The 27,196-nt window shown below is 40.1% G+C and overlaps 1 protein-coding gene across 1 annotated transcript in view; it reads left to right on the forward strand.

The window, feature by feature from the left end:
* LOC109928323 (WD repeat-containing protein 7) overlaps positions 1–27,196 on the forward strand; it is a 375,400-nt gene that overhangs the window by 211,903 nt on the left and 136,301 nt on the right. The window contains exon 20 of the mRNA XM_048604178.1: positions 21,498–21,611. Within this exon, the coding sequence (XP_048460135.1) occupies positions 21,498–21,611 (114 nt within the window). The remainder of the gene's footprint in view (positions 1–21,497; positions 21,612–27,196) is intronic.

Consider the following 27,196-nt stretch of genomic DNA (forward strand, 5'->3'; position numbering starts at 1 on the left):
TGAGGCATTGCATTTTGCTACAACAAACAAGGGTAAGGCTTATACAATTAATGGTAGGGCCTTAGGTAGTGTCGCGGAACAGAGGGACCTAGGGGTGCAGGTACATAATTCTTTGAAGTATGCATCACATATGGACAGAGTGGTTAAAAAGGCGTTTGGCATGCTTGCCTTAATTGCTCAGTTCTTTGAGTATATGAGTTGGCAAGTCATGTTGAGGTTGTACAGGACGTTGGTGAGGCCTCATCTGGAATACTGTGTCCGGTTCTGGTCACCCAGTTATAGGAAGGATATTATTAAGCTGGAGAGTGTTCAGAAGAGATTCACCAGAATATTGCTGGGTATGGAAGGTTTGAGTTATAAAGAGAGGCTTGATAGGCTGGAACTTCTTTCACTGGAGCGTAGGATGTTGAAAGATGACGTGATAGAAGTTTATAAAATAATGAGGGGTACAGATAGAGTTGATGGTGGTGTCTTTTCCTTAGAATGGGGGAATTCAAGACTAGGGGGCACAGAGGTGTATGGCGTGTGGTCTGAACTTCCTGAGAAAGTGATGGATATGGGTACAATTACAGCGTTGAAAAGACATTTGGATAAGTACATGAGTAGGAAAGGTTTGGAGGGATGTGGTATGGGCCAGGAGCAGGCAGATGGGACTAGTTTAGTTTGGCGTTATGTTTGGATGGACTGGTTGGACCGAAGAGTCTGTTTGTGTGCTGTATGGCTCTGACTCTATGGTGTGAACAGAAAGCTATAAGGTTAAGTGCCAACAGTGCTCTCAACTATTTAAGTAATGATAACAGCCTACATTTATGTAACACCTTCAACATGATGAGATGTCCCATGGCATTATAGAAGAATGTTATAAAACAATGTGTGACACTGAGCCACATCAAGAGGCATTAGATCAGAAAACCAAAACTTTGGGGTAGGTGGTAAGTTTGAAGAAGCTCAAAGGAGGAAAGCTGATATAGTGTTGTAATAAAAACAAAGTTGCTGAAAAACTGGTTCTGAGGAAGGGTCACCAGACCCGAAACATTAACTTTGTTTTTTCTTTCACAGATGCTGCCAAACCTGCTGGGCTTTTCCAGCAACTTTGTTTTTGTTCCTAATTTACAGCATCCGCAGTTCTTTTGGTTTTTATAGTGTTGTAATAGCCTGGTTTAAAGGTAACAAATGCATGAATAATGATTTTGGGAGTGTACAGGGGATTTGGGAATTATATGGGCCATTCAGTCCATCAACAAGGCTGGAATTGAACCCTGATCCCTGGTGCTATGAGGCAGCTGTGCTAACCACTGAGCCACATTGCCACCCTTCTTTAGGGAAGGACTTTGCTATTGTTACTTGATTTTAACCTATATTTGATTCCAGACCCAAATAAATTACTACCTGTGAAATCGCCTAACAAGACACTCAGTTCAAGGGCAATTAGGGATGGGCAGAAAATTCTGGCATTGCCAATGATGCCCACATCTCAACAAAGAGTAAAGAGAAAAAATGAGAGGGGCCCAGATAAATTCTTGGAAGATAGTAGAGTTGCAGGTGCAGGGAAAAAAAGAATTGCTTGTGATTCTCTGGTTAGGATGAGATAGATATGAAATTAAGTCAGGGCTTTAATGTAATTTATTTAGCTAGCAATACTGAGTTGAATTCTGTTGCTTGATAAAACCTAAGCTGAGATCTACTTCAAAGCTTAACGACACTGATTCAATTTGGGGACTCAGTTAAGCTGCATTTTGATGGAGTTGTTTTAGCTCATGAGAAAATGGATCGTATTGAGCAGATCCTGTCAGAGCATAATTGATTGGGTTACCAAGAAGGAATTTTTTGGGAGAACTGTGTTCTGGAAGTTTCAATCGGATCCCTCATCCTTCTAAATTCTATCGAATACAGATCCAGATCCTCAACTGTTTCTCATGTGACATCCCTTCATCTCTAGGATCATTTGTGTATACCTCCTCTGGACTCACTCCGAGGCCAGCACATCTTTCCTAGGGTGTGAGGTCCAAAACTACTATCAATATCCCAAAAACATCTGACTTATGTTAGATGCCTAGCATCAAATAGCCTCAAATAATGTAACCTGCAAAGTAAAATGTATGCCTCTGAGTCTTTTTGATCTGTACATTCTTTGCTTGCTGAGATCTGCCTGTACCACATGTATTTCAATACATGTGACAATAAAATAAAATCAAAATCAAATCAATCAGGAAAATTGCCAGAAATTCAGCTGAGACTGGAAAGACCCAATTCTGGAATTACACATGCTGGAGGCAGGATGTCAATTAGACATACCCATGAGCCACTTTCATGAATTACTGAGTCTGCTGCTATTTAGTGGTGGCTCAAGGATTAAAGGCAAGTTACTTCTCACCTGTGCTGTCTGAAGGCTGTACAGAAAACTCTTGTTTGCTAGCATCTCACCATGATTGTCTGGTCTGTGTCCATCTTGACAACTCTGCTGCCGAAGCCGTTGTACACGACTTGGTCATTTCTGGACCTGTCTTTCTCAATGCTTCACTGAACAGTCTCACATCTTTAACCCTCAGTCAGCTTACCCAAAACTCCACTGTGTATATCCAGTTTTAAACCACTACCTCCAGTTGGAAACCCTTGCCCATCCCTCAGTAACTTCTTATTTCTCATTCCCTTGTGGGATATAGGCATTGCAGGCTGACCAATATTTATTGCCCACCTCTTGTTGCCCTTGAGAAGATGGGGGTGAGCTACTTTCTTGAACCGCTACATTCCACATGCTGAAAGTTGACCCATAGTGTCCCTTGGGAAGGGAATTCCAGGATTTTGACCCAGCGACAGTGAAGGAATGGTGATATATTTCCAAGTCAGGATGGTGAGTGGCTTCAAGGGGAACTTGCATGGGGTAGTGTTCCCATGTATCTGCTGCTGTTGTCCTTTTGGATGGAAGTGGCCATGAGTTCAGATGATACTGTCTGAGTATCTTCGTGAATTTCTGCAGTGCATTTTGCACTTAGAACATGATACTGCTGCTACTGAACATTGATGGTGGAGGGAGTGGAAGCTTGTGGATGTGGTATCAATCAAGAGGGCTGCTTTAGCCTGGATGGTGTAGTGTTGTTGAGGCTGCACTGGTCCAGGCAATTGGCGGAATGTTCCATCACTCCTGACTTTTGCCTTGTAGATGATGGATAGGCTTTGAGGAACCAGGAGGTGAGTTACTCGCCACAGTATTCCCAGCCTCTGCCCTGCTCTTGTAGCCACTGTGTTTATGTTTTGAGTACAGTTGAGTTTCTGGTCAATGATAGCCCCCCAGGCTGTTGATAGTGGGGGGATTCTGGTGGTAACACCGTGGTGTTAGATCGCCTCTTATTCGTGATAGTCATAGCCTGGCATTTGTGTGGCATGAATGTTACTTGCCGCTTGTCAGCCCAAGCCTGGATATTGTCCAGATCTTGTTGCATGTGAGCAGGATTGCTTCAGAATCTGAGGAGTCACAAATGGTGCTGAGCATTGTGCAATCATCAGTGAACATCCCCACTTCTGACCTTATGTTGGAGGGAAGGTCATTGATGGAGCAGCTGAAGATGGTTGGGCCGAGAACACTATCCTGAGGAACTCCTGCAGAGATGTCCTGGAGCTGGGATGATTGATCTCCACCAACCACAACCATCTTCCTATGTGTCAGGTAGGACTCTAACTGTCTCCAACCTTTTCTTGATATCACGTAGAGTGAGTCGAATTGGCTGAAGCCTGGCATTTGTAATGTTGGGGACTACTGGAGGAGGCTGAGATAGATCATCCATTTGGCACTTCTGGCTGAAGATTGCTGTGATGTGCTGAGCTCTTCGATCATTGAGGATGGGGACATTTGTGAAGCCTTCTCCTTCAGTGTGTTGTTTAATTGTCCACCACCATTCACAACTGGATGTGGTAGGACTGCAGAGCATAGATCTGATCCGATGGTTGTAGGATCACTTAGATCTGTCTATCACTTCTTATAGTGTTTAGCATGCAAGTGGTAGTTTCCCCAGGGTGACATCACATTTTTAGGGATGACTGATGCTGCTCCTGCCATGTCCTCCTGCATCCTCCATTGAATTAGGGTTGATCCCTGACTTAGTGGTAATGGTTGAGTGGGGGATGTGCTAGGCCATGTGGTTACAGATTGTGCTGGAGTACATTTCTGCTGCTGTTGACGCCCCACCGCACCTTATGGATGCCCAGTATTGAGTTGCTAAATCTGTTTGAAGTCTGTCCAATTTAGAACGGTGGTAGTGCCGCACAACATAATGGAGGTTTTTCTCAGAGTGAAGGCAGGACTTCATCTCCATAAGGACTGTATGGTGGTCTCTCTTACCAATACAGTCATGAGCAGATGCCTCTGCATCTGGCAGATTGGGAAGGATGAGGTCAAGTATGTTCTTCCCTCTTGTTGGTTCTCTCGCCAATTGCCACAGACCCAGTGTGGCAGTTATGTCCTTTAGGACCCGACCAGCTGGATCAGTAGAGCTGCTGCTGAGCCACTCTTAGTGGTGGACATTGAAATCCCCCAGCCAGAGTACATTTTGTGCCCTTGCCATCCTCAGTGCCTCCTCTAAGTATTGTTCAGCATGGTGGAGGTACCGATTTCATCAGCTAAGAGAGGATGGTACTTGGTAATCAGCAGGAGGTTTCTTTGCCCATGTTTAACCTGAATCCATGAGACTTCATGGGGTCCGGGGTCAATGTTGAGGACTCCCAGAGCAACTGCCTCCCGACTGTATACCACTGTGCTGCCACCTCTGCTGGGTCTGTCCCGCCGGTGGGACAGGACATATCCAGGGATGGTGATGGTGGTATCTGGGACATAGTCATACTCACGGAACGATACCTTACAGACAATGTCAGGCTGTTTCTTGACTAGTCTGTGAGACAGGTCTCCCAATTTTGGCACTAGTTCCCAGATGTCAGTGAGGAGGACTTTGCAGGGTTGATAGGGCTGTTTCTGCCATTGTCATTTCTGGTGCCGAGGTTGATGCTGGGTGCTCAGTCCGGTTTCATTTCTTTGAGACTTTGTAGCAATTGGTGCAACTGAATGGCTTGCTAGGCCATTTCAGAGGGCAACTGAGAGTCAACCATATTGCTGTGGGTCTGGAGTCACATGTAGGCCAGACTAGGTGAGGGTAGCAGATTTTATTCCCTGAAGGACATTAGTAAATCGAAAGAGTTTTTGCAAAAATCAACAGTGATTTCATCATCATCAGTAGATTCTTAATTCCAGATTAGTTTTTCTTATTGAATTCAAATTCCGCGTCTGTTGTGGTAGGATTCAAACCCGGCTTTCCAGAACATTAGCTGAGTTTCTGGATATATAGTCTTCTGATAATACCACTAGACAATTGCCTACCCCCACATTCGGCACATCGAGTACGCACCCACCCTCTGAAAAACATCTCACCCAGACTCTGCATTTCCCATGGCTCATCTGCCTAGCCTGCACATTCCTGGACACTATAGGTAATCAATTCAGCATGGCCAACCTACCTAGCCTGCACATCTTTGGAGTGTGGGAGGGAACTGGAGCACCTGGAGGAAACCCACGCAGACATGGTAGAATGTGCAAACTCCACACAGACAGTTGCCTGAACCTTGGTCCCTGGTGCTGTGAGGCAGCTGTGCTAACTACTGAGCCACCCTGATGGTGGACAGGCTTTGGGAGTGAGGAGGTCAGTTACCTATCGCAGTACTCCGAGCCTCTAACCTGCATTTATAGCCACTTTATTTATGTGACCAGATTGAGTTTCTAGCCAATAGTAACCCTAAGGATAGATAATGGGGAATTCAGTGCGAGTCATACCATTGAACGTCAAGGGGTGGTGATTAGGTGTCTCTTATTGGAGATGGTCATTGCGAATGTTACTTGCCATCTGTCAGCCCAAGTCTGGGTATTGTCCAGATCGTGTTGCATTTAAACATGGACTGCTTCGGTATCTGAGGAGTCATGACTGGCGCTGAACTTTGTGGAACCATCAGTGAACATCCCCATTTCTGACATTGTGATGGAGGGAAGCCATTGATGAAGCAGCTGAATGTGGTTGAACCTACAGCACTAGCCTGTGAACTCCTGCAGAGATATCCTGGAGCTGCGCTGACTGACCTCCAGCAATCACAACCATCTTCCTATATGCCAGATATGACTCCAACCACTGCAGGTTTGATCCGTTGGTTATGGGATCACTTAGCTTTCTTGTTCTCAATTGTTACTTAGGCTGTTTGGCATGCAATTAGCCCTGTTTGATAGCTGCACCAGGTTGACACCTCATTTTTAAGTTTGCATGCCCCTGACATGCTCTCCTGCAGTCACCATTGAACCAGGGTTGATCCCCATTATTAATGGTAATGGTTGATTAGGTGATATGCCAGGCCATGAGGTTGCAGATTGTGTTGGAATACGATTCTGCTGCTGCTGTTAGCCCACGGTCCCTCATGCCCAGCCTTGAGTTGCTGGATCTGTTTGAAATCTGTTCCATTTAGCACGATAGTAGTGCCACCCAACACGATGGAGGTTATTCTCAATGTGAAGGAATGACGTCATCTCCACAAGGACTGTGGGATGGTCATTCTTAATGCTCCTGTCATGGACAGATGCATCCACAGCCTGCAGATTGGTAAGGATGTTGGTTGCCTCACCACCTGCCACAGACACAGTCTGGCAGCTATGTCCTTTAGGACCCAACCAGCTCGATCAGTAGTGCTGCTGCCGAGTCACTGTTGGTGGTGGATGTTGAAATCCCCAAACCAGAGTACATTTTGCACCCTTGCCACCCCTCTGTGCTTCCTCCAAGCGTTGTTGAGCATGTATAATTCTGATTCATCAGCGGAGAGAGGAAGGTACGTGGTCATCAGCAGGCGGCTTCCTTGCACATGTTTAACCTGAATCTATGAGACTTTATGGGCCCTGAGTCAATGTTGAGGGCTCAGAGGGTGTCTTTCCTTACTGTAGACTTAGACTTTGACTCCCTACAGTGTGAAAACAGGCCCTTCAACCCAACAAGCCCACATCGACTCTTGGAGCATCCCACCCAGACCCACCCCGCTATGACCCACCTAATCTACACATCCCTGAACACTATGGGCAATTTAGTATGGCCAATCCACCAGAATATCTTTGGACAGTGGGAGGAAACTGGAGCATCTGGAGGAAACCCATGCAATCACGGGGACAATGTGCAAATTCCATACTGTGCCGCCACCTCTGCTGGGTCTGTCCCCCAGTAGGACAGAACATTATCCAGTGATAGTGGTAGTGGTGCCTGAGACAATCTAAGGTATGATTCCTTGAATATGGCTTTGTCAGCGTGTTGTTTGCCTAGTCTGTGAGTCAGTTCTCCCAATTTTGGCACTCGCCCCTAGATATTGGTAGAAGGACTTTGCACAGTCGACAGGGCTATTTCTGCCATTATCCTTTCCGGTGCCGAGGTCGATGTTGGGTGGTCCATCCGTTTTCATTTCTTCATTGAGACTTTAACACTTGACACAGTGGGTGGCTTGCTAGGCCATTTCAGAGGGCGAGAGTCAAGCACATTGCTATGGATCTGGAGTCACATGGAGGCCAGACCAAGTGAGGATAGCAAAAATCCTTCCCTAAAAGACATTGGTGAGCCAGATGGGTTTTTCCAACAATTGAAAATGGTTTTGTGGTCATCAGTTGATTCTTCATTCCAGATTTTTGTTTTTTTTTAATTCAAATTCAACCATATGTCATGGGATTCGCATGTGGGGGCCCTAGAATATTAGCTGAATTTCTGATAGTCTAACAATAATACCACCTCCCCCTTTGATTCCTAGTCCCTCAGTGCTTCAGATTTGAAATACTCCATCCTCATCGAGCACTAAATGGCTTTTCACCTTCTTATGTCTCTAATCTGCTTTAGCGTTAAATGTCATATTGCCAACTGTGTACTATTTTGCCTCCTGTTTCTTGTGTTTCTTTTGATCATCCACATCAGGAATCTTTCTTCCACCTTTGTGGGTTAATATTTACTTCCCTTCCTTTGTCTCATTCTTTTCGAGCTGTTTAACGCCACTGTCCTGACATTTACACGCCAGGACCTTATCCAGTTCAACCAGAATATAGATCCCCTAACTGTTCTTCAAGTTCTGACCTTGAGTGAGACCATCTGGAGACACTTACAAACATCTGATTATTTTGGATAGTCATAGTATCCAGAAATTGGCACATTATACAAGTTCTACTACCTTTAGATTTCCACTATCCTGCCTTAATAATGGGTAAAAAGGACAGAATCAGAGGTCATTCAGAAATAATTTTAACCGTACTTACCCTGTAACGGTAAACTCTGTACTCATTGGGTTTCCTCGCACTTTCTTCTACAATTCAGTTTCTTTTCACTGATCAGTTTGCTTCTGTCTTCTTAGACCATCATTGTGTTCATTTTTGAGTGTTCCGTCTTAGGAAATAAAACCTGATTTGGAGAAATTTCAGCAGCAACTCAGCAGATTTGCATCTTCCGTGACTAACAGGAGGCTGGGTGGACTCCAGTTATGTGTGCTAAACATGCAGGTCAAGGAGTTATTTGATTGAGATATTTAAAATCATAAAGCAAATGAATTGGAAAAGGAGTCTTTATCCTAGCTGAGTAAGGTATGAACTTAAAATAAAAAATTTAAAGTATTTCGTCTCCTAGGCAGTGTAATTAAACCATGAAAGGGATGTCCTGAAAGACTATAAATGCGAAGTTAAAGATGCAATATTAGCTTATATCGAAAACAAGGGTAGTATATCGAAAGCAGAAGGAGCGAACTCAACACCCTCAACATATTGGAAAGACAGGCGCTGGAAGGACTGAAAAAGGACAAGAACATCACAATACTACCCGCAGACAAAGGGTGCATGATAGTAACCCTGAATAAAAGGGACTACATCTCCAAAGCACAGGCACTGCTCGCTGACAAAAACACATACCGGCCAGTACAAACTGACCCAACACCACAGCTAGGCAACAAAATCGTCTACACGCTAAAAAGACTTAAACAGACAGGACAGATCAACAAAGCAGACCTCTTAAGAATGAAACCCGAAGGAACCAATACACCCCGATTCTACGGCCTCCCGAAAGTGCATAAACCGGAAGTACCCCTTATACCCATAGTCTCCCTACCAGGCACTCCATCACACAGATTAGCCAAGCAACTACAAAGGAGACTCGGGCACCTAGTCAATCCACTCTATCCACTCAGCCCAAGAATTCCTCAACTCCATCAAAGACATAAGAATAGACGATGAGGAAACCATGATATCGTTTGGTGTCACTGCCCTATTTACATCAATAGACATGCCAGTAGCAAGGGAAACAATGACTGCCCTATTGGAAAAAGAGCAAGACCCCAGTTTAACCATCTCCACAGACAACATGCTCAAACTACTGGACCTATGCCTCACCACCCACTTCACTTTCAACGGCCAAACATACGAACAAATCAACAAGACACCTATGGGATCACCTATCTCCGGACTCATAGCAGAGGCAGTGATGCAAAGACTAGAAAGGACGGCCCTTCCGCTAATCCAACCAAAACTATGGATACGTTACGTGGATGACACCTTTGTCATCATTAAACTGACCAAGCTAGAGGAGACACACAAACTTATAAACAACACCCTCAACAATAAAATCCACCAAAGAAGAGGAGAAGAACGAACAGCTCCCATTCCTGGACGTCATGGCAGAGCACAAGACAAATGGGGAACTCCAAACGAAAGTACACAGTAAAGTCTCACACACGGACCAGGTACTGAACTTCAACAATAACCATCCCAGCACACACAAACGAAACTGCGTGCGAACACTATTTAAACGGATAACAACACACTGCAGCAACACAGAACTACGCCAACTACCTTTTCCAGGGTTTCAAGGATAATGGATATCCAAAAAACTTGGTCAGAAGGTGCCTACACAAACAACACAGGAAGATACTACACGCCCCGACACACTCCTCACACTACCCTACATCAGGAACACATCGGAACTAGCCACAAGACTCCTACGACCGCTGGGCATCAGAGTGGCACACAATCCCACATCAACATTACGACAACTGGTCACCCAAACTAAAGGCACACTCCCCGCCATGGACAGGACCATTGTCATCGATAAGATCCCCTGCAGAGACTGTGAGAAACACTACATCGGACAAACAGGAAGGAAACGAACAAGAGTACACGAACACCAACTGGCTACAAAAAGACACGACCAATACTCACTCATCTCAATCCACATGGATAAGGAGAACCACCAATTCGACTGGGACAACACCAAAATCCTGGGACAAGCTAAGCAGAGACAGGCACAAGAATTCCTAGAAGCCTGGCACTCCACGAAGAAAGCCATGAATAAACACATAGAAATCGACCCCATATATACTCCACTACGAAGGAAAACCGGACGTGAGGCGATCCAGCTGAACGGACTCCAGAGTTTAAAAACCAGGTGGTGTAAAACACACCGACGCTTCATCGGAGGCTGCACTGATGATGTTGCCCAGCATGGTAATGAAACGTCTGTGAAACAACAAACCAGCTTGGCGAGCCAACCAACCTCAACACCCACAACCCGAGCTACAAATCTACTCCTAAACAAGGATATTAAGAGATGGAAAATTATCATTTTAAAAAACCTACCATATCGGTCAAGTTGAAATGTATAAGACATGATGGATCAGTTAGTCTGTATTGTGCATGAAATAGTTAAATGAGCACATGTTAGACATACATCCTTATTTCCATTATTCTTGTTCACTAATTTAAAAATATTTATACCATCATTGATTACAGTTCAGAACTAGATTGGCTTTGGAGTTATTGCTCAAAATGTACAATTGGACTATCCTTGTTAATATTAATTGATGTAGCACAGAATCTATTCAAAAATTTATCAACGGATACCCTTTGATTTAAATCTCATGACCTTTACTCCCTTTTTAACTATATAGACCCAACTTCAGACTTTTCATGACTGCCCTAGGGTTTTATTAGTTGTGGCACTGCCATACCTTGATTATGTACAATTAAAATATTCTGAACTTAATTCATGACCTCTGATTATTTTATTTTCAAATTTATCTCACACCCTACATCTGTGCTTTTCAGTCAGTAAATCTGTTTGTGTGTATTTAATTTGTTGGAATGTGTTGAGGTAATTTTAGAAAAAAACTATTGGTAAAATATTGTAGTCAAATGATTGTAGATTATAAGACATAGGAGCAGAAGGAGGCTATTCAACTCATGAAGTCTCCTCGGCCATTCAGTGAGTAGTTGGAACAGTCTTGATAAATGTTTTTCTGCAATTTGGATCAACAGCGTTGATCTTGTGCATCTCCCAGTAGCGTTTTAAAGACAGCAGTTGGCTCCCTGCTTTTCCCCTTTTGCTTGTAATGGAGCTTTATTGAATCAAAGCAAGAAAATATTAACTGCTAAACAAACTTCATTCCATGTGGTATGTTTTTACCAGTTTCATAACAGATCTATTTAACATTGTTTATCTTGGAATTTCACGTCCAAATTGGTGGAATGAAATTCATCTCTTGTTTTTATTATGACGTAAATTCATAAAAACTTGGTTGAATTAAAGGAAAAGATGTATTCTGTTGGATAAGTACTTCCTGGGCTTCATCTTTCCCTGAAGGATTATCAAAGAATAAGTTTGTTTCCTGTTATGAATGATTCTGTACTTGCAGCGCATCTTTTAGTTCTTGATTGATGGCGCCAGTTAGGCATTCATTACCAGTTGCTTATTAGATTTTAGTGAGCGGTTACATGTACTCCAATGTCAAACTGTAAATTCCATCTCATCCCACAATATTAAAGTGATATCAAAAGCTCTTAATATCTGCAATATATTCCAATACAATAAGCAAATTGCAATTGGACACGGCTCTGCAAATTCCGGGAAAAATCTCAGTCCCACCATATTTAACAATGGGGCTGTTCATCGGGGACAGTGGTTTTAAGAATTGACCACACTGCAGTCTTGCATTAAAATATAACTAGGAGCCAGGCTTTTTTTTTTCTTTAGAATTTTTTTTCTTGTAAGTTTACCCATTAATGGCATTGATTCAGAAGATTTAACAGGAAATGTATAAATACACCACTGTGGTCATCTGTAGATGGAAGTTTACTTATCTGGTGTTAAAGTGGCATTGCTATTTTATGCAAAAACTGATAAATTTTCAGTATAAAAGTTAATGCAATGTAACAGCTTGTCTCCGAAAATACTTAATTTTTGAGAAAAATACTGTACAGGCAGCAAAATGAAAACTTACCAAAAGTCAAATCTTGGTGGAAGATATAGGAAAGATGAACAAAAACTTGACTGAAGAGACATTTTTATGAGACTGTGCTTTTTAGTAATCAGCCACGCCTTGTGGGCATCACTGACAAGGGCATCATTTCATGCCTATTTCTAATTGCCCTTGACAAGGTGATAGTGAGCTGTCGCCTTTCAATTTTTGATTCTGATCTGGTGTAGGTGCAACCACAGTGCTGTTAGCCAGGAAATTCCAGGATTTTAACTTAGGCACAGTGAAGTAATAGCAAAATAGTTCCACATTAAGGCGGTGTGTTCTTTGGAATTGGGAAGCCTTTAATAAACAGCACAGGTCAACCACAAAAGCAATAAAGGGGGAGAAGATGAAATATGAGAGTAAGCTAGCTAGTAATATAAAAGAATATTGAAATAGTTTTCTTTAGACATACAAAGGTGAAGAAAAAGTGGAAAGTAGAAAATGAGGCTGCAGAAGTAGTAATGTGGAGGAGCTGAATAGGTGCTTTATATCAGTCTTCACAGTGGAAGACACAAATAGCATACTAGAACTTCAAGGGAGCCTGGTTGCGGGGTCGGTAGGTTTGTTGGGGGTGCTAGGGTCCGCAGGTGCATTAGTGGTAATCACTAAGGAGAAAGTGGATAAATCACCCTCCAGGTTCTGAAGGAGATAGCTGAGGAGATTGTAGGGGCATTAGTGGTGATCTTTCAGGAATTATTGGAGTCAGGGAGAGTCCAAATGGACTGGAAAATAGCTAATGTAATATTTGAGAAGGGAGGGAGGCAGAAGATGGAAAATTATAGGCTAGTTAGCTTGACCTCGGTTGTTGATGAGACTTTGGAGTCCATCATTAAGGGTGAGGATTTTGGAGTATTTGGAAGTGCGTGATTAAATAGGCATGTGTCAGCATGGCTTCATCAAGAGGACATCATGTCTGACAAATCTGTTAGAAATTTGTGGAGGTAACAAGCGAATTAGACAAAAGAAAGTCGGTGGATGTGATCTGTTTGGATTTCTAGAAGGCATTTTACAAGATGCTGCACAGGACGCTGTTAAATAAGGTAAGAGCCCATGGTGTTAGAGGCAAAGTACTAGAATGGATAAAGGATTAACTGACTGGCAGAAGGCAGAGAGTAGGAATAAAGGGGTCTTTTTCAGGATGGCAACTGGTGACTAGTGGAGTTCTGTAGAGGTCAGTGTTAGGACCACATCTTTTCATATTATACATTAATGATCTGGATGAAGGAACTAGGGGCACTGTTGCTAAGTTTTCACATGACACAAAGATAAGTGGAGGGACAAGTAGTGTTGAGGAAGCAAGGAGTCTGCAGATAGAATTGAACAGGGTAGGTGAGTGGGCAAACAAGTGGGAGATGGAATACAATGAGGGAAAGTGTAAGGTTTGGTAGGAAGAATAGAGGCATAGATTATTTTCTAAACAGTGAAATGCTTCTGAAATCTGGAGCACAAAGGGACTTGGGAGTCCTAGTTCAGGATTCTTTAAGGTTAACATGCAGGTTCGGTTGGCAGTTAGGAAGACAAATGCAGTGTTCGCAATCATTTCAAGTGGGTTGGAATGCAAGAGCAGAGATGTATTGTTGAGGCTGTATAAGGCTCTGGTCAGACTGCATTTGGAATATTGTGTGAGCTGTTTTGGACCTTGTATCTAAGCAATGATTTGCTGGCATTGGAGGGAATAGGTTCACAAGAATGATCCTCGGGATGGGGAGTGGTTGAGGACTCTCTGGGTGTGTACCTGATGGAGTTAGAAGGATGGATGGGGTGAGGTTGGGGATATGATCTGATTGAACTTGCAGAATACTGAGAGGCCTAGATAGAGTGGATGTGGAGAAGATGTTTCCACAATAGCAGAGACTGCGACTCGAGGGCACAGCTTCTGAGTGAAGGGGTAAACCTTTAGAACTGAAATGAAGAGGAATTTCTTCAGCCAGAGGGTGGTGAATCTGTGGAACCCTTTGCCACAGACACTATGAAGGTCAGGTCATTGAGTGTATTTAAGAGAGAGATGTGTTTTTGATTCATAAGAGGATCAAAGGTGATTGGAAGACTGCAAGAGAATGCGATTGAGAGCATGTCTGCCATTATTGAATGGTGGAGCAGGCACAGTGGGCTGAATGGCTAAAACTGTCTCTATATATTATAGACTGATGATCTTATGGGCTTGGCAAGCCAGGAGATTAATTCCTTGTCACAGAATTCCTAGTCTCTGACGTGCTGTTGTCACCACAGCATTAGTATAGCTGATCAGTGGTGTTGATGGTATAGGATGGTAATCATAGAATCGTTGAACCCGGACACTGTGGAAGCAGGCCATTCGGCCCATTGAGTCCACACCAACCCTTCAAAGAGCATCCTGCCCAGACCCACCCCTACCCTATCCCTGTCAACCTGCATTTCCCATGGCTAATCCACTTAGCCTGCACAACCCTGGACACCATGGGCAATTTAGCATGGTCAATCCACCTAACCTGTATATCTTTGAACTGTGAGAGGAAACCAGAGTACCTCGACAAAACCCACACAGCCATCAGGAGAATTGTGCAAATTCCACGCAGTGACCCGACAGTGGAATCAGATCCTGGCAATGTGAGGCAGCATTGCTAACCACTGAACCACCATGCTGCCCTATGGCAATGGTAATAGTAATAGACATTGAGGAGAGGAAGTTTGCATCCTCATGGTTGGAGATGGTCATTGCCTGGTATTTGAGTGATGCAGTCATGTCTTGTCACTTCAGAGTCAATCATTGACCTTATTTTGGATGGACTGTCATTGATAAAACAACTGAAGGTAGTTTGACTGAAGACACCAACATGCAGTAATTATCCAAAGTGGAGAATAATGGGCTCAACCAAATATGATTATATTTCTTTATGCTAGCTGTGACTTCAACCAATGTAGCACCCTCAGACACTGCTCACCATTACCTTCTAAGGGCGTTTAGGAATGGCTAATAAATGCTAGCCTTAGCATCAGTGCTCGGATCCCATGAAATTGAATGACCCTATCCTATGGTGTAAGCTTACAGAAGTGCCACTTTATACATTTGACACTTTCAATTCTAACTTTAGGAAATGCTTTAAGATTTTTTTAAAAATCTAGCAATGTTCATAAAGCAATGTACCTTGACTGAAACAATAAATATAAAGCAATGGTTCACAACTATTCTTGTCAATTTGATGATGACATGGGAAACTGGTTTTGTTTCGCTTGGTGTTATACAAGTTTCATATCCTGGTTGAATTGAGCATTGTCCATCTTGTTTGGAGCAATTTGCAGTGTTTTACAGGCTTTCAGCAGTGGTAAATATTTCCTCTCTCGTAAACAGTACCCTTTTCTTCATTCAGCATTGATGCCTCTCCTATCAGCCACTCTATCAAGCCTAATGTTACCAAATGGAAACATTGTATTTTAGTAAGAACAAATTCTACCTAGGCGCAAAGAGAGCATTTTTGTTTGGATGATATTCGTTCCTTTTATTATTTTATTGCCCTATGTATAGTTAATTAGTAGTATTGATGCAAAGAACCAAACATGAAATCTATTTCTGAATATGAGTAGAAAAGATTCTAGTTATAATGAAATAGAAAATAACATTCCCTGTATCATTACTTCAGGACTATGTCTGTCCTTGATTTTTGCATCACGTTCCAGGTTTCCATAGAAAAGCACGAGTATAATAGTGTCATGGAGTGCCAAACTGATCAATACGAAGTCAGCTGCTGTGTTTTCCTTAGGAATCTGTTTCTTTAGAGCTGTTGAAATTTTTAAAATCAATATTGATTGAAGAGAATTGGTGTTTGAGAGAACGCTTGGACTGGCTGAAAATGCCAGCTACTTTGTGATATTTACAGAGAACAGAGCTGCTTCTAAAGGCTTTAGAGATTTAAAAGGGTCGCCAGTTGCATTTGAAAACAGCCTTAAAGCATGTCAGAAATGCATTGATTAATGTTTTACGGTTTTTCTTTTTCTAACTCAATAGTTATTTTAGTTTGTGTTCTTTTAAACTTACTTCAAATTCTTTGATAGAATGTTAGAAATGGGTCTAAACGTTGGAATTTCCAATATGCAAAAGATCTGACTAGGATTGTGTAATCCAGGGTTGTATTTGTCATCTGATGGAAATGATTGACATTTATATCCAGTATTGAAGCAAAGTTAATGTATCGATTGTTTTGAGAAATGATTTTTGTTTTTTCAAGTAAAAATTGACCTTCAGATTTTTGTCGATCTGGAAAATCTTGGACTTTTCACAGCAGAAGGAATTATTTATTTCAGCCTTGTCAACTTCAGTAAAGAGTATCAATTTTGCATTATTTTCTAATTATGACTACCATTTCCCATGAAGAGAAAACAAACCCTGTTTAATGGTTCAACAACTATAGCTGGGTTGTCAACTAAACATGAATGCTTGGGTATCTGATGCACCCCTTTCTATAAAACAAAAAATAATAGTTCCTGCTGACATTAAATTGTCACATGACAAATTCCTCTGAAATTTGAATGCAGTCCTGCATATCATTGAAGGTTTGTCCTGCTTTTGATTTAGCTTTTAGTCTTGTATCAAACACTTCATTAAAAACCTAATAATTGCAAGTAAGATATTGCTTAATTTTTTTAGGCTGCTTTAAATTTATTTCAGAAACTACAATGTGTAACCGAAGACAGCTGTAAGTCTGTCAGTGCACAAACTTGGCATTAATGATCACCGGAGTACAGGATATGAGAAAACTGTTGAGAATAAAATAATTGATATTCCAAGATGCCGAGTTCAGCAAGTGCATTAACCAGATATCACCTGGAGTTCTCCCATTGACTAGAATGGAATTCCTGAGGCATTAATAGGATTAACACTGGCTTTTCATGTAGGCATTCTGTCAGTTACTTTAGAATGAATGGCATTTTTCTGAATTCTGGAATTGGTTATATGGTGCAAGAGGATGAAGAGCCACATATTTAGTGATAGGATGAAAAACCACATTTCCCTGATTTCACAGTTTGTGGGAGGGATGGGCCCTTTTGTTGACTTCTGAACATTTTGGATAATTTGGATGCATGGTATAGTAGGTGTAACATAGCATGGAAGAATAAAGATAGTTTTGCATCTGTGGTGTCAAAGCTTTTGAGTACTGGAACTGTTGACATTTCTGATTGGTTATAGACTAATTGATAGAGATTGATTGCTTGACAACTCAATTCACATTATAGCATATGACTCCTAGGATGCTGAACTTCTTGGGAATCTTGAAATATTTCATCTAGTCATACTTGTGTTCTTAACCTATACAAACACCTGTTATTTTGCTTTCATTATTTTTATCAGTTAATGTCTTAAATAATGGCTGCAACTATCCAAATACTACAAATTCAGAGCATATGTGACATAACTATTCTTTCTTGTGCTAAAAGCAATATATGTCAAATTATTATTGAGCAACAAAAACTATCTTTAATTTTTTTGTGGGGAGGTTCTAACCTTATTTTATGCTGATATTTCATGAGTTATATAAATTGATCCATCTCATACATCATTAAAAGCCTGTAGACAGAGCGAACCACATATCTTAAAGGGTTAAGAGGTATAAATCAGCGATATACTGTTCTCATGAATTCTCAAATGCACGCCACATAGTCATCTGCTGTAGTCACAAATGAGCTCAGAAATTGAAACTGTTCCACGTGGTATGTATGATCAGCCAAGCTGAATGACAGTGCATGGATTCCCATCAGGCTCCACCTTCAAGGCCTTGACTACAGTGAACTCTCAATCTGTCCATGCTCCTGAGCACTGATTTGTCTGTGTTGGTGTGCTCCTGTGCATGCAGACAGCCAGACAGGAACTGTCTAAAGTGGCTGGGGAGCCTGCCATTGATCGATTGAAATGGTGTGAAGTGAATTAATGTGAGGCAGGCAGTCTGTCTATCAAAGTACACCAAGAATCTGGGGTAGAACTGATCTATGGTAGAAAGCTCAATTTACCAGAGGATTGAACCACATATATATTGGAGATACTTTGTACCAAATTTCTATATTCTCATATGAGTTGAAGGATTCTAGGAATATTAAGTAAACATTTCATTGTCAAGACCTACATGCTGAAGGATCTGGTATCCACTATTAAATTAATGTTATCAGTTAGCAGTTTGTAAAACACACTTTGTAAGTAATCTATTGACATTGCGTTATACTCAGAGTTGAACTTGATAAAAGCTCTCAAGATCCCGGACTCAGTTACGGGAAATGAATTGAGAAAGCATGAGAAAATCCAAATTCTACTGTGGCACCAATATAAAAGTAATTTTTAGGCTATAATATCTGATTGGATACCTAAATAAATTCAAGTACGGAATGTGATAGGATTCCAGTTTCAGAAGTTAGTGTAACGAAGAAAGATGCTGTTAAAGCATTAGTGTTAAATTGGACATGACCTTTCTTCAAAGAAAAGCATGTCGTTCAAAATATAGCCTCCATTTCAAATTTAAATCTTGTGTATAAATTATAAAAATGGCACTTATACTGTCATTGATTAAATGTTGAGGGAAGTAAAAGCATTCCCAGCTGTTTTTTTTTGTGAAGTTTATAACAAGGTTCCAAGATGGGGAATCCTGAGGGGCCCTTGTAAGCCCAAAGCTAAGTAAATGTTAAGGGTTATTGGTAAAGAGTAGCTGTTGCAAAGGAGGAGATCAGGTAAAAGTTGAGTGTTAACAAGTTTTCTTCAAATTATATGTACAGGTGGAAGGATTCAAGGATAGGCAACAGCCTAATCTTTCAGAAGGAAGAAAGATAAAGGCTTGGCACCAAAGGACAATTCGCTTTTTATGCGGTACCTTTAATGTAGAATAATATTGCAAGGTATTTCACAGATACCTTATCAAGAAGGACGAGACATTAGAAAGGATATGTTAAGAGGCTGTTCTTAAAGGACAAGAGGCTAATGGATTATTTTATGGAAAGATTTGCAGAACATAAGTATTAGATGCCTAGTCTATAGACACCATTCGTGGACCAGAACTGGCCAGAATCAATGGGTCCACTCACAACAAGTGGACAGTTAGTGGGGATTTTCGAGCTGGAAAGATTTCAAGAGGCCATTTAAGTGCTTGACTGAAAATTTTAAATTCGAGGCATTGTGTGACTGCAAACCATTGTAGGTCAGCAAGGACAGCAATGAAGGGAGACTGGGATTAATAGATAAGAAGATGCTGTCAGAAAAGTTTTGCATGATCTGAAATTTACACATGGTGAAAGTTGGGCAATGACAAAGGAACAATGAATATTTGGGTGTTGTGATGACCATTAATAAATAAAAGTATTGCAACCAGTGGGTTGTGATAGGAGTGGAGGTGGGTGATGGTACAAAATTGATTTGGTGTTTTTGTCAACAACAGAAGTTGCTGGAAAAGCTCAGCAGGTCTGACAGCATCTGTGAAGAAAATATCAGAGTTAAAGTTTCAGATCTGGTGACCCTTCTTCAGAACCCTTCCTCATCTACAGCATTTGCAGTTCTTTTGGTTTTTATTTGGTGTTTTTGTCGCCTGGACGGGGAATAGAATTCATATTCCTGTGGATCTAGTTTGTCTTGGGACCAAAAACGAATGGATTGGACATTCTGGGACTTGAACCTGTGACGCTTGTGTCTGTCAACACCTGTGGAAGATCCTGATGCACAGACATAAATTGTAATTTTCTAGAAAGTTTAAATTTCAGGTAGTCTAATTTGACCTGCCTGGGACTGACTGCTAATATCTCTCACGCTGATCTCAGTGTGGAGACTTAGAATCAGGTCCACAGCACGAAGAAAAGCCCTCAGTATATGGAGTCTGTGCCAGTCAAAAATAAACACCTCACTATCTAACCCCATTTTCAACTTGGGTTAGATTCTCTCTAATTAGTTGGATACTTACCGGAGAATTATTACTCTCTTTGCTCCTTTTATGTAATTCATTGGTTGAAAGCCAAACCCAACCAGCCACTCGCCTGTCTCAACTATCCACACCTCCAACCCCAAAACCCACCCCACCCTACGTGCGAGCCGACAACTTATCCCTCGCTGCTCCAACTGCGTAAGCCTGATTCTTCCCTTCTCAACTGACTACTGACACCCCACAACATAACTCTTACAACTGATCCAACCCAACTAGCTACTCCCATCATCCCAAGCAAACACCCACCAGGTCCCTGTCTTTCATTCACTCATCTGCCTGCCAACCTGCCTGCTCACTCATTCATTCACTTGACCACCCATTTGACAACCCACTTGTTCATGCACTCACCCATTCACTGTCTCACTCACCGACTGACCCATTGACTCACCCACCCATACGTCCACTTACGCACTTGCCATTCATCCATGGACCCATGCTCTCACCTACCCACCACTCATCTGCCTATGCAGCCATACACTGGTGCACTCCTTCACCCTTGCCCTCACTCTCACTCATCCACTCCAGTTGAAATACCACTTCCAATTTCACAAACTCCAAAGCTCAATTTCTCTGATGCTCTCTTTAATAACTTCAACAGCTTCAATCTATTGTTCAACAATATGGATGCAATTCCAACTCCAAATCTTCTAGACCTATTTAATCTATATCCTTTACTGGCCACTCATCTCCTGACTGCATGACTGCATCTCTCTAATCATTCAAAATTTAAAATCGCTCTATAGTTTTACTTCATCCCATCTCTGTGCCAAGTGCACTTCAAAATCTCACAACTACTTCACAGTTTGCTTCATTTTGGATAAGAGTTTAGCCATCAGAGTTTAACTGTATCTCAGCAGTTTGGAGTTTTCTTCCTAAGCCTTTCCTCTGATTTTCACCAGCCTCTGAGATTTCAGCTAAATTGTCTAATGCTCTCCCACTTCCTATTTTTATATACTGTTTTTCTTATAAAATATTTTAATATGTTTTGTTACAAGCAAGTTATACTTTGAGTAAGTTGTTGCATGCTTGAAGCTTGCTTTGCCTAACAGAACAGTATTACAAGTAACTGGTATAACCTAGCTTTTCATTCACTGCCTTAAGAAGTGTATATGATGATTGTATTGGTTAGTGAATTGTATGTGGCATTATGGGTTTAAAGATCAAAAATTAACTTAATTCAAATTTCATTTTAAAAAAAAGACAACCGGAAAGCTGTGATTCTAAGTATTTTGATGGATTTCTTTTCAGCTGGTGTGACAACAGAAACCATGCAAACTGTTAGTGCAAGTCCTGATTTACAAGGGACAGATGCCAAAGTTCAGGAAGAAGAATCTGATTTAGCTGATGATGACATTACTACAGGTAAGTGGTTCCATTTCCAAATTTTGAAGAGCTATTTTATTGAAGAATATTTTGTCATTTTTATTTTGAAGAAAATTTAAATGAAATAAATTACACCTCTGAAAGCATCCACGTCTTGCGACCATACAAAACTTCTGTTCCAATTGTATGACATGAACCAGGCCTTGCCAAATTAAAATTGCATGTTAGCAATTTTTATTTGCAAACTAAAAATTGTCATTTAATAGTTTCCAGCCGCTTTGATTAAGCTTGTTCTAACCTTCATACCTTTGATAAAGGTTAATTCTGTAATGCAATGTTAATTGCAATGATTTTGCTGTGTTCAGAATGTTGTGACCTTTGAATTTATGTGCACAGTAGCATTTATAGACTTTTGCTATCGAGATGAATGGAAACGATTACCTAGATGAATGTTGCTTTGCATAATGGTGTTACAGTCCTTGGCAAATACTGTGGGAATTGCCCTATTTCATGATGGCAGATCTTGGTAAATTAGGGCATATGGCAGCTTTGGATTTTGACTTGTGTACCTTGGGATTTTTTTTTTTGACATATGCCATTTGACCCTTAATTGCTTATGTGCTGGTAATCATATAGAGACTCTAGTTTCCTCCAGAATTTTGATCAAAGAACGAGGTAATTGAACGACAACTATGATACCAAAAGATTATAGCATATGCAAAGATGATGAACTGGAATTTTTGCATGCAATTCTTGTTTCTTAAATGCATTATTGACTCTCAAATTATCTATAATGAATTGAATGGCTTTCTTTCTGCATTTTTTAAAACTCTAAATATGTTTAAATACAACGCAGTTATAAATACAATCCTATAATAGTATCACATTAAGATGTATAGCTATTATATTTTTTGTTTTCTAGGTTTTAATAAATTCATATCTTCAACTTATTATTTGACTGCTTTTATTATCTTTCTATATTTGACTTTAAGAGGAGTTGTTTTGGTACCATTATAGTATAGTATTTGGTTACATTGCTAACTAATTCTTATTTGGTAATCATCATTATATTTAGTGACATCTAATCGAATGTCAAGTGTAGAAAACTTGCACTGTTGCACTCAAAAAAAATTCAATACGTTTATTAGTTGAGCTGTTTGCATACCAGGCTATTGAGCATTCTTTGTTCAGTGAAAAATATTTCAAAAAAACTGATTTAATTTGTTCATTATCGCAGAAATCACTAAATATCTTTTATTAGATAATTTTTATGACCAGTGCAGTGGCAGACCTCTTCTTCTAATAGTACTGTGGAATTTTTAGTGCCCTATAGGTGGGTATCCATTTAACATTTCATCTGATAACAGCAGCTCTGGCAGTAACATGTTCCCTCAGTACCACACTGATAAACCAGTGCAAATTATATGCTCAAATTTCTGAAGCATGACTCAACCTAGGGTTATTATTTTACCAATACTGGCACCTATATTTGTGTGTATCATTGTGTAGAACTGCTTGAATAGTAAATTTGTTGTCGTAAACCTTTTCCTTTTGATTCTTTATTGATTTGTTCTGTTAATCTGTTTTCCATATTTGATTTCTTGGTTCACATAGTTGCAGCTTAGAGACTGCAGGAGATTTCGTAATAAATAACAAAAATGGAGAGATTATTCAACCACTTTGTGGTGTATAGTACACCGGGTTTTAAATATCACAGGACGGATAATGGTGAAGAATGCCTTCCAGAATGTGTCTCAATAAATTCCCTTTTGCCCTAAACATGGTATCATTCTGTTTCCTAAATGAGTAGTCGTTCCTAGAATACCTATGTCCTGCTATGTACAGTAACATTTTTAAATTGCTATTTTAAATTCACAGACTGTAACATCTGAAGCAACTAAATTCCTTGTCCGCCTCACACCCACTGTGTTACCCTACTCAACACTGATAATGGATTATTTTGGATCGGACCTCCACTAAATTCATAGCTCTTGCTTGAAACATTCAGAATTGTCGCCTTCCAAGTAGCCTCTGCTGAGATGTGCAATAACATTTTAGCATAATTATGAAATGTCTTTAATATAGTATCAAAAGGATGCTTTCAAGCTTTTTTGTGTTGTATTGAGGCTTATTTGACATCTTTCTTGCATTTCAGCTAAGTAAATAAAGCTCTTTTTATATATAGCATGAATTTTAAAAAATGAAGGCTTTCAATGTTGTACAAAAATCTGAAAATATTCAGAAATCTTTCCAACATATTATTACAAATTATTGGTTTTACTCTTGACTACAAGAATGGCTAGAGATTCTTTATTATGATACCCACACTTAGAAAAATCCAAAATTTAAACAGTACACCTTCTTTCCAAATAATATTATGTGTTTCTTCAGTTTTGGGGTACTTGATAAAATAAGCTGCCATGAAGAGCAGGAGATGGATATGTGAAAAATTGAGAGGAGAAATCTTCAAATACATGCTATTACTTGTGTAACCATGTTTGAGTAGTGGATGCAGGTAAAACGATTGTCATATAACTTTGAACACATAATTCGAAAGCATATTTAAGATTTTGGGTTGTTTTAAATGCATGTGATGTCTTAGTTTCTGTGAATCTGTTGACTGTGAATGCTTCCTGACTATTAAGTGTGCACACTTAGTTAAGATAATTTATGGGCCCATGTAAGAGCTTTTAAGTTTATTAGAGATTTTTAAATGTTGAATTACTTTTATGTATTTTAATGATTTTAAATAATATGTATATGTGCGTATATATGCATAGTTAAGCACACAAGAATGGGTCGTTGATAAAAGCCATATACCATATAATGCTAGTAAGGTTGGCGTTGCGGTGTACTCTTAAGACCTCTGTGACGTGCGCAATTCTGTAGTTTTAAATAAATATCTCTAAATTTGCTGATAGAATCCATGCACTGGTTTCCATGCAGGTGTCAATTCTTAATTAGTTCAGTCAAGGAGGATGAGCTGCTCTCATGTCACTGGTCTATATTGTATTTTTATGGACATTTTGAGCATAGATACAAAAGATGGGTGAACTGTTTTCATTGTACAGTTTATGACATTGGAACACCAATAATCTGCAGTTCTTGTTTTATTAACCACTATCTAACTGTAGAATGGGCAACTGAAAAATCTGTTCTGAAGAAGACTTAAAATGTCAACTCTGGTTCTTTCTCCACAGATACTGCCAGATCTGTTGAGTTTTTACAGAACTTTTTGTTTTTATTACAGAAAAATGTCCATTGAATCTATTACATGACAACCTATCACATTTAACTTGCTGTTTATTGTTCCTGAGAAAATGTCAATGTATTCTATATTGAAGCATATGACCAATTGAGTTGTTCCGGAGGTGCAGGTATCTTCGTTCTCTCATGACAAGTGACAATGCCTTTGGTACAACAAGGGCTGTCTCCCAAAACATTGTTTTTTTGCCAAATGGCAATTCCGTAGTTAAAGCATTGCTTTAAGATGTCAAATTTATAGCAGTTTTAATTGACTTGACTTGCTTCTTTCAGTATTAACAAATACTTAGTTATTTTGAACTTGAATTTCATGTAATCTGTCTTGTCCTCCTCAATAGAGAGAACTATCATGTTGACAGATGAGGGGCAGCTAGATATGAATGTGAGAGAGAAAAAAGTTGAATGATTTGCAGACTCTGTGTAAGATTAGACAGTATATGGAATGGCTCCTGTGGATTATAAATGGCAATATGCACCAACTGGGTCAAAAAGCCTGTTTCTGTAATGTTTATATTTAGCTGTTTGTTTTCATTGTTACTATGATACTTTAAAGCAATAAGCAAAGTCTTGATACGCTTTAGTTTTGTGCAGTCACTTAGTGTTGAGAATCTACTAAGTGGCTAATCGTTACTAATTTCAACTTGTTTGGAAACAGAATGAAGCTCATTGTGTTATCTGTCTGTGTTTCAACTGGTGCTTATTGATCTGGTATAGCAGAGGGCATCAATGGTTGATGTGGATTTCTGCAATCCATTCTGCAGATTAAGAGAGTGTCAGGACTAGTTTGTTGTTCAAATTTATTTCATTAAAATGCCATGTAAAAGCATACAGACAGCAAGAAAGAAAAATTTCCTATGTAAGATCTGGTACAGTCAGCCTTAACTTGTATAACTGCTTTATCAAGAGATGAGGAGGATGTCATTGTTTGCACTTGCTGTATCTGCTTAAATATTTTATGCTCATATCTACTTCTGCACTGGGATTTAGAAAACTATTAACCTATGGTGACATTTTTAGCTTGTATGTATTGAATCTGTTGAAATATAAATTTTGCAGGCAATCTGTATGTAGGGGTGTGGCTATGAATATTAAATGCTGTAACAGATTATATAAATGTCATCCATTGACTTTCTTTGAACAGACAAATCAATTGATTTTTGTTTTGATGCGTTATTTAAATTGCTAAACATACAAATATGTGACTTAGTTGAATGTTTTAGTTGAGACAATTATAGCCATGTATTTTTTTTAGGACTGCGCATTTAAACAGAGAAACAGTCTAAGCATTCTTAGAACTGAATGTAATTGCTCAGTCTTGGTTGCTGCAATCTACAACTTCAGAACCTTTTAAATGCCTGACAACCTAAAAAACAACACTATCTTAGCATTCAGTTACTCTTTATAAATTCATAAAAACACACAATTATTAATTTTCTGTACAGCAAAATAGTGGAGTGTTGTACCATCTTATGTCATGAACAAAAACAAAGTTGCTGGAAAAGCTCAGCAGGTCTGGCAGCATCTGTGGAGGAGAAAACAGAGTTAACGTTTCGGGTCCGGTGACCCTTCCTCAGAACCATCTTATGTCATAACTTGGCCACTTTGTATCTATTTTTATGCAGTCAAAATAGCATTTGAATAAAAACTCAGGTATTTTACTTTCTCTGAGGGTGGCTGAGTTCCAGTATACGTTAGAAATAATTAATAATGTCATAGACAATAACTTGAAGTACCTTGTGCTCCCCCCGCCCCACTACCACCACCACTACCAAAAGAAAGCAGTGTGAACTTGAGCTGGCATTTTAGTTGATGTTCAACAGCATCAAAAGCTATTTCAACGATTCAGTTGCTCCCTTGTTAGATGCTGTATCATACATAAGTAGCCATAAAACAAGACGCAGTCAAATTGAAATATTTTATTTTATCCACTTCACCATCTTTCATCTGGGTTTTATCTGAGCCTGATTTGAAATGACACGATAGTCTGGCACCATTCATCTTTCTCCTGTATATCTTCAGTTTTAGGTGCCTCTCATCTGTTATTTTCTCCGATAGGGCAAATCTATTGTTTGTATTGTCCCTGTTGTTGTTACAAATGGAAGTGCAAATTATGCATTCATCTGAATATTCAATGACCACTTCTTGATTACAAGTTATCAAGGTGATGGTATCAGAACAGGACAGTAAAGAAGATTTTACAGATACAGAACAGTACGGTGAGGTTACAGGTAGCATGACATGAACCCAAGACCACGGTTCAGGCCATCTTCATGGGTGCGGACCTTGGCTGTCGGTTCTGCTCAGTGATTCTGCTTTGTTGTGTACCTCAAAGGCCAACTTTGGAGGACACTTACCCGAAG

Source organism: Rhincodon typus, chromosome 1 (genome assembly GCF_021869965.1).
Source record: "Rhincodon typus isolate 14 chromosome 1, sRhiTyp1.1, whole genome shotgun sequence".
Lineage (NCBI taxonomy): Eukaryota > Metazoa > Chordata > Chondrichthyes > Orectolobiformes > Rhincodontidae > Rhincodon > Rhincodon typus.